The 10,082-nt window shown below is 38.2% G+C and overlaps 1 protein-coding gene and 1 non-coding gene across 2 annotated transcripts; both read left to right on the top strand.

The window, feature by feature from the left end:
* Positions 1-811: 811 nt before the first annotated feature.
* Positions 812-8,335, top strand: dus4l (dihydrouridine synthase 4-like (S. cerevisiae)). Its single transcript, XM_063004689.1, has 6 exons — positions 812-1,090; positions 1,190-1,311; positions 5,258-5,375; positions 5,736-5,858; positions 5,947-6,173; positions 7,403-8,335. The coding sequence occupies exons 1-6, from the start codon at positions 1,029-1,031 to the stop codon at positions 7,651-7,653; spliced, it is 903 nt and encodes a 300-aa protein (XP_062860759.1). The 5' UTR covers positions 812-1,028; the 3' UTR covers positions 7,654-8,335.
* A 1,256-nt stretch (positions 8,336-9,591) lies between these two features.
* trnal-cag (transfer RNA leucine (anticodon CAG)) lies at positions 9,592-9,674 on the top strand. The gene has a single exon. It is a non-coding gene; the product is annotated as a tRNA-Leu (tRNA).
* The last annotated feature ends 408 nt before the right edge of the window (positions 9,675-10,082 follow it).

Here is a 10,082-nt window from a genome sequence, read left to right on the forward strand (position 1 = left end):
TCCCCAACTCGCCCGAGGTGAATTTCTGGGGCTGTGCGGCACCCATACTGCCTGCTGAGCTACAGTACCTTCCAAAGCTGATTCTAATAAATGTGTTCAGTTATGACTCATTTCCAGGGATTACTTCAGCTCCAAATTAAGACGTGTGGGGGGTAGCACTGTCACCTCACAGCAAGAAGGTCCTGGGTTAGATCCCCAGGTGGGTGGCCTGGGTCCTTTCTGTGTGGAGTTTGCATGTTCTCCCTGTGTCCGCGTGCGTTTCCTCCGGGTGCTCCGGTTTCCTTCCACAGTCCAAAGACATGCAAGTTAGGTGAATTGAAGACACTAAATTGTCCATGACTGTGTTTTACATAGAACTTGTAAACTGATGAATATTGTGTAGTAAGTCTAAGAATGTGTTGATCAGGGTGTGGCTCTCCGTACACAAAGCTGATCTGCATATGAATTCGCCTCATGCAGGTAAAAAGATGCAGTCGGCTACTGCACAGGTGTCGGAGGAGCGTGTGTCAGTCTCTCCTCAATCAGCAGTGGGGATCAGCATCATAAATCAATTGGGTAATTGAATACGACTAGATTGGGAGAAAAACTAAGGGAAAAAAATAGAAATAAAAAAGGTTGTCCACAAAAAACGAAGAGGTAAGGAGGGAATTAGTCAGAGAAGGAAACAAGAGGCAGGTCAACGGGAACTATGAATAAAGCGGTGAAGAGATGACTACACTCCAGTCCAGTAGGTGGCGCCAATGCACTATATAACCTGTTTACCATTTATTATAATCTGCCGAAAAACTGGACATAACAACAACGTGGGAAAGAGGATTTTTATATCTAGACTTTATATTTTATTTATTATATTTATGATCTATTACTTAATTGAATAACAGTCAAAGTGGGTTTGAGATGTTCACTGGAAGAGAACACCAGTATTTACAAGACTAATGAAGCGCTCAACTGTATTTATCTTCATATTTATTCATTTTTATCCCTACATTTTAAGTACATATTGCTTTTAAATAACATCTTAAAACATCATGGAGTTATTTGAGACAGGAAACGTTGTTAAAGTCTGTGCTCCAATGGTCCGCTATTCTAAGTAAGTACAGTACTAACTGTTTATTAAAGAGTTCGTATAAATAAGTCTATATGCGTTTAATTACTGCTTATGTTACTTATGACTTGTTTTGTCTGTCAGGTTGGCTTTTAGATCACTGGTACGGAACTACGACTGCGACCTGTGTTTCACTCCTATGATTATAGCAGCTGATTTCGTTCGTTCTGCCAAAGCCAGAGACAGTGAGCTAACTACCAATAACTGTGAGCTCTAATTCATATTTATTCATTCATTCATTCACTCACTCACTCACTTATTCACTCACTCACGCACTCACTTATTCACTCACTCATTCACTTATTCACTCACTCATTCACTTATTCACTCACTCATTCACTTATTCACTCACTCACTTATTCACTCACTCACGCACTCACTTATTCACTCACTCATTCACTTATTCACTCACTCATTCACTTATTCACTCACTCATTCACTTATTCACTCACTCACTTATTCACTCACTCACGCACTCACTTATTCACTCACTCATTCACTTATTCACTCACTCATTCACTTATTCACTCACTCACTTATTCACTCACTCACGCACTCACTTATTCACTCACTCATTCACTTATTCACTCACTCACTTATTCACTCACTCATTCACTTATTCACTCACTCACTTATTCACTCACTCACGCACTCACTTATTCACTCACTCACTTATTCACTTATTCACTCACTCACTTATTCACTCACTCATTCACTTATTCACTCACTCACTTATTCACTCACTCACGCACTCATTCACTCACTCACTCACTTATTCACTCACTCATTCACTTATTCACTCACTCACTTATTCACTCACTCATTCACTTATTCACTCACTCACTTATTCACTCACTCACGCACTCACTTATTCACTCACTCACTCACTCACTTATTCACTCACTCACTTATTCACTCACTTATTCACTCACTCACTTATTCACTCACTCACTTATTCACTCACTTATTCACTCACTCACTTATTCACTCACTCACGCACTCACTTATTCACGCACTCACTTATTCACTCACTCACGCACTCACTTATTCACTCACTCACTCACTCATTCACTTATTCACTCACTCACTTATTCACTCACTCACTCACTTATTCACTCACTCACGCACTCACTTATTCACTCACTCACTTATTCACTCACTCACTTATTCACTCACTCACTCACTCACTTATTCACTCACTCACTCACTTATTCACTCACTCACTCACTTATTCACTCACTCACTCACTTATTCATTCACTCACTCATTCACTCACTCACTCACTCACTTATTCACTCACTCACTCACTTATTCACTCACTCACTCACTCACTTATTCACTCACTCACTCACTTATTCACTCACTCACTCACTTATTCATTCACTCACTCATTCACTCACTCACTCACTCACTTATTCACTCACTCACTCACTTATTCACTCACTCACTCACTCACTTATTCACTCACTCACTCACTTATTCACTCACTCACTCACTTATTCATTCACTCACTCATTCACTCACTCACTCACTCACTTATTCACTCACTCACTCACTTATTCACTCACTCACGCACTCACTTATTCACTCACTCACTTATTCACTCACTCATTCACTCACTCACTCACTTATTCACTCACTCACTCACTCACTTATTCACTCACTCACTCACTTATTCACTCACTCACTCACTTATTCACTCACTCACTCACTTATTCATTCACTCACTCATTCACTCACTCACTCACTCACTTATTCACTCACTCACTCACTTATTCATTCACTCACTCACTCACTTATTCACTCACTCACTCATTCACTCACTCACTCACTCACTTATTCACTCACTCACTTATTCACTCACTCACTTATTCACTTATTCACTCACTCACTCATTCACTTATTCACTCACTCACTTATTCACTCACTCACTCACTCACTTATTCACTCACTCACTCACTTATTCACTCACTTATTCACTCACTCACTTATTCACTTACTCACTCACTTATTCACTCACTCACTTACTCACTTATTCACTCACTCACTTACTCACTTATTCACTCACTCACTCACTTATTCACTCACTCACTTATTCACTCACTTACTCATTCACTCACTCACTGACCTCTACCTTCTTAGATCTGGAGATTTAATCATTTCTAAATGTCTAAAGAGCAAACAAACACCTTTCATTTTGGGTTCAGTAACTTGGCTATTTTGATTTTTTGAGGGGAATTTAACAAACATGCACGAACTGCAGAAACAAACTATAGTCATTATAATATAATGCATTATAAACATTCATTCATCCATTTATTGTCTGTTAGGGTGGCTCAGTGGGTAGCACTGTCGCCTCACAGCAAGAAGGTCCTGGGTTCGATGGGTTTCTATGTGGAGTTGCATGTTCTCCCCGTGTCTGCTTGTGTTTCCTTCGGGAGCTTCGGTTTCCTCCCACAGTCCAAAGACATGCAAGAGAGGTGAATTGGAGATACAAAATTGTCCAGGACTGTGTTTGATGTAATCTTGTGAACTGATGAACCTTGTGTAATGAGTAACCACCGTTCCTGTCATGAATGGAACCAAAGTGTAAAACATGACGTTAAAATCCCAATAAACAAACAAACAAACAAACAAACATCCATTCATTGTCTGTTATGGGGGCACGATGGCTCGGTGGGAGCACTGTCGCCTCACAGCAAGAAGGTCCTTGGTGTGATTCCCAAGTGGAGTGGTTCGGGTCCTTTCTATGTGGAGTTTGCATGTTCTCCCCGTGTCTGCCTAGATACAAAATTGTCCATGACTGTGTTTTACTTTAAACTTCAACTGATGAATCTTGTGTAACCAGTAACTACCTCTCTTGTTATGAATGTAACCAAAGTGTGTAAAACATGATATTTAAATCCTAATAAATAAATAAACATTGTCTGTTATACCAACTATCCTATTTAGGGTCGCGGTGGGTCTCATTTACTTGCCGAAAGATAGGACATACCTTGGAAAGGTTACCATTACATCACATACACACACACACACACACACACACACACACACACACTCATACCCAGGGTGACTTTAGTATCTTCATTTAACCCAAACTACTCCACCTGGGAATCAAACCCTGGACCTTCTTGCTGTGAGGCGACCTACTGAGCCACCAAGCCGGGCATTATAAACAGCTAAAAATTTACATAAGAATTTCCGTAGCGTTTTTGGCTGTTTTTTTTTTAAAAAGCTTGGTCAAAACACACCTAATACTCTGTTACATGTCACTTAATAATTTGATTAGCCTTTTACTGCCATCACCAAGATTAGTGGAATTGTGGTTAAATCGTTGATCAGCCAGTTTGGCAGAAATGGTAGCACTTAACCAAATGTGGTGGTTTTCTGATAGATTCTATTCAATACAGTTAAGATTAACACTTTGGAAAGAACAAGCTTAGATATGTCTTTATTCAGCTGTTTAAAAACAGGTTTTGGTTTGTGATCTGGGTCATTGTCATTGGAACACCCAGTTGCATTCAAAATTGCATAAGAGTGTAACACTACAGGTATAGGCAGGTACAGTGTTCTTTTAACAATTAAAAACAAACAGAAGTAAGTGTGTGTCACCTCCTTTTAACACTTTAATTTGCATGGGAATGTTACATTTAAAACCAATGCTGTTCTTTCAAACACATGAAACATTGTTTTTTTGCACATTTACTTTATATTTATTCTTGCAGCTGTTACTGTGTGCAACTGTATAACGCTGTAAAGTTAATATGCTCATATTAAACCAGGTGGCTGCTTTATATCTCTATGTGAATCTGGCCAATAGGCAATATACTATTAGGATCTAATAAGCTAGAGAATGAAATCAGTTTATTTATTTCCGTAATCAGCCAATATTCAGCCAATATTTGGCAGATACATAAGAGCAACCAATAGACATATTTATTCATAATACATGATTTAATCATTTATTTTTAAAAAGAATAGCTTTGTTTAGATTGTTTTGGATGACAGATTGTATTCAGAGTTGTTCATTACTAACACCGCTTAGTGGGCCACCTTGTTCCTCTAATTAATATCGCACATGCTTGTAATGTCTTGTTTACAGATATAGTTATAGATTTTTTACAGTTCACTTTTCTTGTTTGTGCTAACTAGCTGACCAACCTTTGATCGTACAATTTGCTGCAAAAGATGCCCAAACGCTGGCAAATGCTGCGTGTATGGTGGCCCCCTTTTCAAATGGGGTGGATTTGAACTGCGGCTGTCCTCAAAGGTAAATCTTAATCAAAAAACACGATTGATGATTTTTTTCATTTAAATAATGGTCACAACCAGAATTTGTATTAGTTTGACTTATGAGATTTTTAAAACAAATTCTAAAATATCATAAATTTAACACATTATGTATTTACTATGTTTATTGCTTGTATTACAGTTGGCAGCTGTTACTTCTAACAGTTAGCAATTACAGCTGTGCATTAAACTAACTAGGCATTGGTAATGTCTTTTGATTGAACATTATTTCTATAGATCAACTAAGTACTAGATTTAATACAATTAATTAAAGATGACCGCAGAATGTTTTTTAGGGCACTTTAACCATGACAGCATGTCTGTTCTCTGGCATTTTCAGATGGGCAATGGCAGAAGGCTATGGAGCGTGCTTGATCAACAAACCACAACTAGTAAAGGACATGGTGAGACACGTCAAGAACCAAGTAGACAAACCCAATTATGCAGTGTCCATTAAGATAAGGTACAAATGTTTAACACAGAATTCTATTTAATAGAATAATATAAAGTGATTTTAATGCTCAGATTTTCTGGTTGATATTTACTTCCAGAGTTCATAAGGATGTAAAGAAGACTGTTGACCTTTGTCAGAAGGCAGAGGCGGCTGGGGTGTCGTGGATTACAGTTCATGGGCGAACAGCCGACGAGAGGCATCAGCCAGTACATTATGATGCTATCAAGACGATTAAAGATAGCCTTTGCATTCCAGTTATTGCCAACGGTGACATCAAGACGCTGAGAGATGTGGAGTCCATACATGAGCTTACAGGGGTGGACGGTATGTTTTTGGGTAAAATGCATGTTAGTTTACAATAATGCAAATGCTTTAATATAACTATTACAAATACAGACAGACAGACAGACAGACAGACAGACAGACAGACACTTTAATCTCCTCAATTTCCTTCGGGATTAATAGTCACCAGTTTACAAACCTGCAGAAAAGTTGGGACATTTTGTAGAATGTAAATATAAAGAAGAATCTATAAATCGTTCAACTTTCTTTAAATGACAGAAGTGCAGAAAAATTACTTAATGTTTTATCTGATTAGTTTGGTTGTATTTTGAATTTAATGCCTTTGAATTCTTTAACTAACAAATACATTTAGTTCAGAAAAATTACTAAATGTTTTGGCTTATCAGCTTTTTTTTTTGCATTTTCTCCCTTTTTCTCTGGATTTTTGGCGCATCCAGTTTTTACCCAATTGCATTATGCTTCCTCTTTACTGGTGCTGACCCCCACCCCGATTGAGGAGAGCAAACTGACACACGTGAGCAGTAGCCGACTGCATCTCTTCACCTGCACGAGGCGAGTTCATATGCAGATCAGTCTGTGCACGGAGAGCCACACCCTGATCAGCATTATTCTTCCACGCTGTGCAGACGCCATCAATCAGCCAACAGAGGTCGTAATTGCATCAGTTATGAGGTCCCTATCCGGCTCCCTACCTGGATAAACAACAGCTAGTCCAGTCGGATGGCAGAGCTGAGAGTCGATACGATGTATTTGAAATTCCAGCTCTGATGTGCTAGCGTATTTTACCGCTGCACCACCTGAGCGGCTTGGCTAATCAGCTTGATTGTATTTTAAATGTAATCTATGATTTGGTAATTCTCTTGGACTTTCTTCAAATTCAAAATGAAATTCAAAGGTATTAAATTCAAAATACAATCAAGCTGATCAGCCAAAACATTAAGTACTTTTTTCTGCACTTTTGTCAGTTAATGCCTGCAACACACTTAAAAGTTTAGAACACAACATTCCACAACAAGCAGGTAAATTGGTAACTGGTGAGGGAATCATGATTGGGTATAAAAGGAAGATCCAACAAAGGCTCAGTCTTTGCAAGCAGAGATGGGTCGTGGCTCACTACTTTGTGCCAAACTTGGTGAGGGAATTGTCAGTCCGTTCAAGAGTCTATATAGTGTTAAGTCACTCTTTGTATTGTGTGAATAAATAAAACTTAAAGAGACCTTTAATCACATTTTCAATCTTAATATTTGCAGGAGTGATGTCTGCCCGGGGGCTGCTGGCCAATCCAGCCTTGTTTGCAGGCTACGAGTACACTCCCTTGCAGTGTGTCTGGGACTGGGTGGACATCTCTTTGAAGCATGGGACTCCTTTCACCTGCTTCCACCATCACCTCATATACATGCTAGAACGCATTACTTCTCAGCCAGAGAGGAAAGTCTTTAATGGTTTATCGAGTACATCTGCTGTCATTGATTACCTACACAACACATACGGTTCTTTATAATGAGGAATGTATATCTGCCACCAAATAATAGTAGGCTAATCCAAGTGCTTATAAAGCACTACATCCACCATTTGACTTTGTCTCTTATACACTCACACATATAGACACTCACTTATACCTTTAGGCTAATTAAAGAAGCAGTCTACTTTGGATCTTTTAGGAATCTTGAGTACTCAAGGTAAACCCATGCTCACACACATCTCAGACAGTGGCAAAAGCAAGATTCAAACCAGGGTCCTTAGGACTGATGCTTCTGTGCATCACTCACTTTACATAAACCTATTTTATACTTGTATTCAAGGAGTATTGTGTTTTACTGCTGGTTCTTTCGCTTCTTCCCATTCTGTGCTCTGTCTTACTGTCCCATCAGTGTATCCATTTGGCCTCTCGCTAAGTGAGAAGGCTAAGAAGTGCACTATTTTTTTTCATTCTGTCCATGAATTCAGAAGAAGCAAGTGTTACACTGGACAATCTCTATGTAATAGACTATACTCAGCCAGTGTAAGATATACAGCTGCAAAGTATTCATAATCACAACAGTTTTCTAGGATGAGTGATGCAAGGGTTCCAGTATTTTTGGCCATGATTGTATGAAGAAGGGGGTCATGAGTTTGGGTTAAGGGCTTGTCTTTTTTATACAACTGATGTACTGTATATTAATGTTATTACTTTCTAAATAAACAGTTGATTAAAAAGTCGCATGGTATTTGGCACCATTTTCTTTATACTGGCATGTCGCAACAATTCAACCACTACATAATATTGCTGATCTTAAAACAAAGTTTAAAGCTTAGTTACAACATGATTAAACCATTCGAGAACCTTTAATTTATTTTTAGCTGTGATGGGTTAGGCTATATATACACAACCCACAGGTTTGTACAAGGTGTGTTGCAACCATGGTGAAACCTATGAGAGATGTGATTGTTTAATTGCACCAAAATGTAATGGTGCAAGACTCTGAACATTACATACACAATTGTGACTGTCACTATCCAACCCTGCACTCTACACATTACAGGTACTTAGTTTTCTCTCACAATACACTTATAGGACTTTACCTTCTCATTGCACATGCACTTTAACTGGACTCTATATCTGAGCCATGCTCCTTGTTTACTTAAACCTAAGCTGCTAACACTACCTCTGTCTACCTCTGTCTATGCACCTAGTCAATGCACCTTTGTCTTTCTCCATGCACCTTTATCTTTGTCCATGCACCTTGTCATTGCACCTTGTTGTTGTCCCTATTGTCTTTGCACTATAATGCCATTCGGAATACTGTCCAGAATTAACAGCACACTAGTAACCCTACCTGGCTGAAGGATAAAGTCCAATATTTCATCCAGAGCCATCTTATTAGGACAATAAAGGAAACTGTCCCTCAGATGAGATGTGTCAGAAGCTTGTTAACACTTAGAAAAAGTGTTTATTAGAGGTTTTTAGGCCAAAGGATGTTCCACCATGTACTAAGGCTGGAGGTTGAACAGCAGAGCACCTGGACATATGTTAGGAGAACTCAAAATTGCATGTATGTATCAATATATACATTTTACTGATTAATAAAACAATTTTTATTAATTAATTTTTATTTCAATAAACAGTGAATGGTTGAATATTTATAATTGCAACTAGACCTATATCTAAATAGAAGTTATTAGTTTTTGTGACCAAACGACCATTACTATTTTATTATTTAAGGAATGGAGTAAAATAAAGTTTGGTTTTAAAAAGGTAGAATGGAATTTTTAATAACTACTGCTATTGCATTCAGTTTAGCTATATTACTTTATATATAATTTATGCTTATGTTGATTTATGTTTTCCTAAGAAAAACAACATCTGGAGATTAAGTGCTGTTAAAATCTTATATGTATTTTTTTATATTATATTAATAGTTACTATATGATTACAAATAACATTGACTTTGGTAAGCTAGTCAGGATGGCCGAGCGGTCTAAGGCGCTGCGTTCAGGTCGCAGTCTCCCCTGGAGGCGTGGGTTCGAATCCCACTTCTGACAGCACACGTTTTAGCTTTGACAGTTCGAATCCCAGCTTTGCCATAAATCCACAATTGGGTCCCTGAGCAAAGGCCCCTTCCTTCTCTGCTTCAGGGGCGTTGTTCTGTACACCTGTATATGTATATATGACAAATAAAGGCATTCTATTCTATTTTTAATGAAGACATTTGCAAACGACTTTCAAGTAGTGAATAGTTCGTGGTTTAGGGTTTTATCCTTGCAGTTACACGTTTGATCAGCAGGTGTCGCTATTGCCCGGTGTTTCAAGCCCTTTGAAACACTAAATATTTTTTTCCGAAACGATTGATTACAAACTTTAATATCTTAAATGTTCTAATTAATAGTTTATACATAAAATAGGTGTTGTTAAACAAATATTATATACGTAATGTATTTTACACATGCTAT

Source organism: Trichomycterus rosablanca, chromosome 11 (assembly GCF_030014385.1).
Source record: "Trichomycterus rosablanca isolate fTriRos1 chromosome 11, fTriRos1.hap1, whole genome shotgun sequence".
Lineage (NCBI taxonomy): Eukaryota > Metazoa > Chordata > Actinopteri > Siluriformes > Trichomycteridae > Trichomycterus > Trichomycterus rosablanca.

Bases quoted from the DNA above. Each gene is read 5' to 3' on its own strand.
- dus4l (XM_063004689.1), top strand. From the start codon at position 1,029: ATGGAGTTATTTGAGACAGGAAACGTTGTTAAAGTCTGTGCTCCAATG. The intron at 5,376-5,735 runs GTAAATCTTAAT...TGGCATTTTCAG, and splicing joins AACTGCGGCTGTCCTCAAAG to ATGGGCAATGGCAGAAGGCT. The intron at 6,174-7,402 runs GTATGTTTTTGG...TAATATTTGCAG, and splicing joins TGAGCTTACAGGGGTGGACG to GAGTGATGTCTGCCCGGGGG.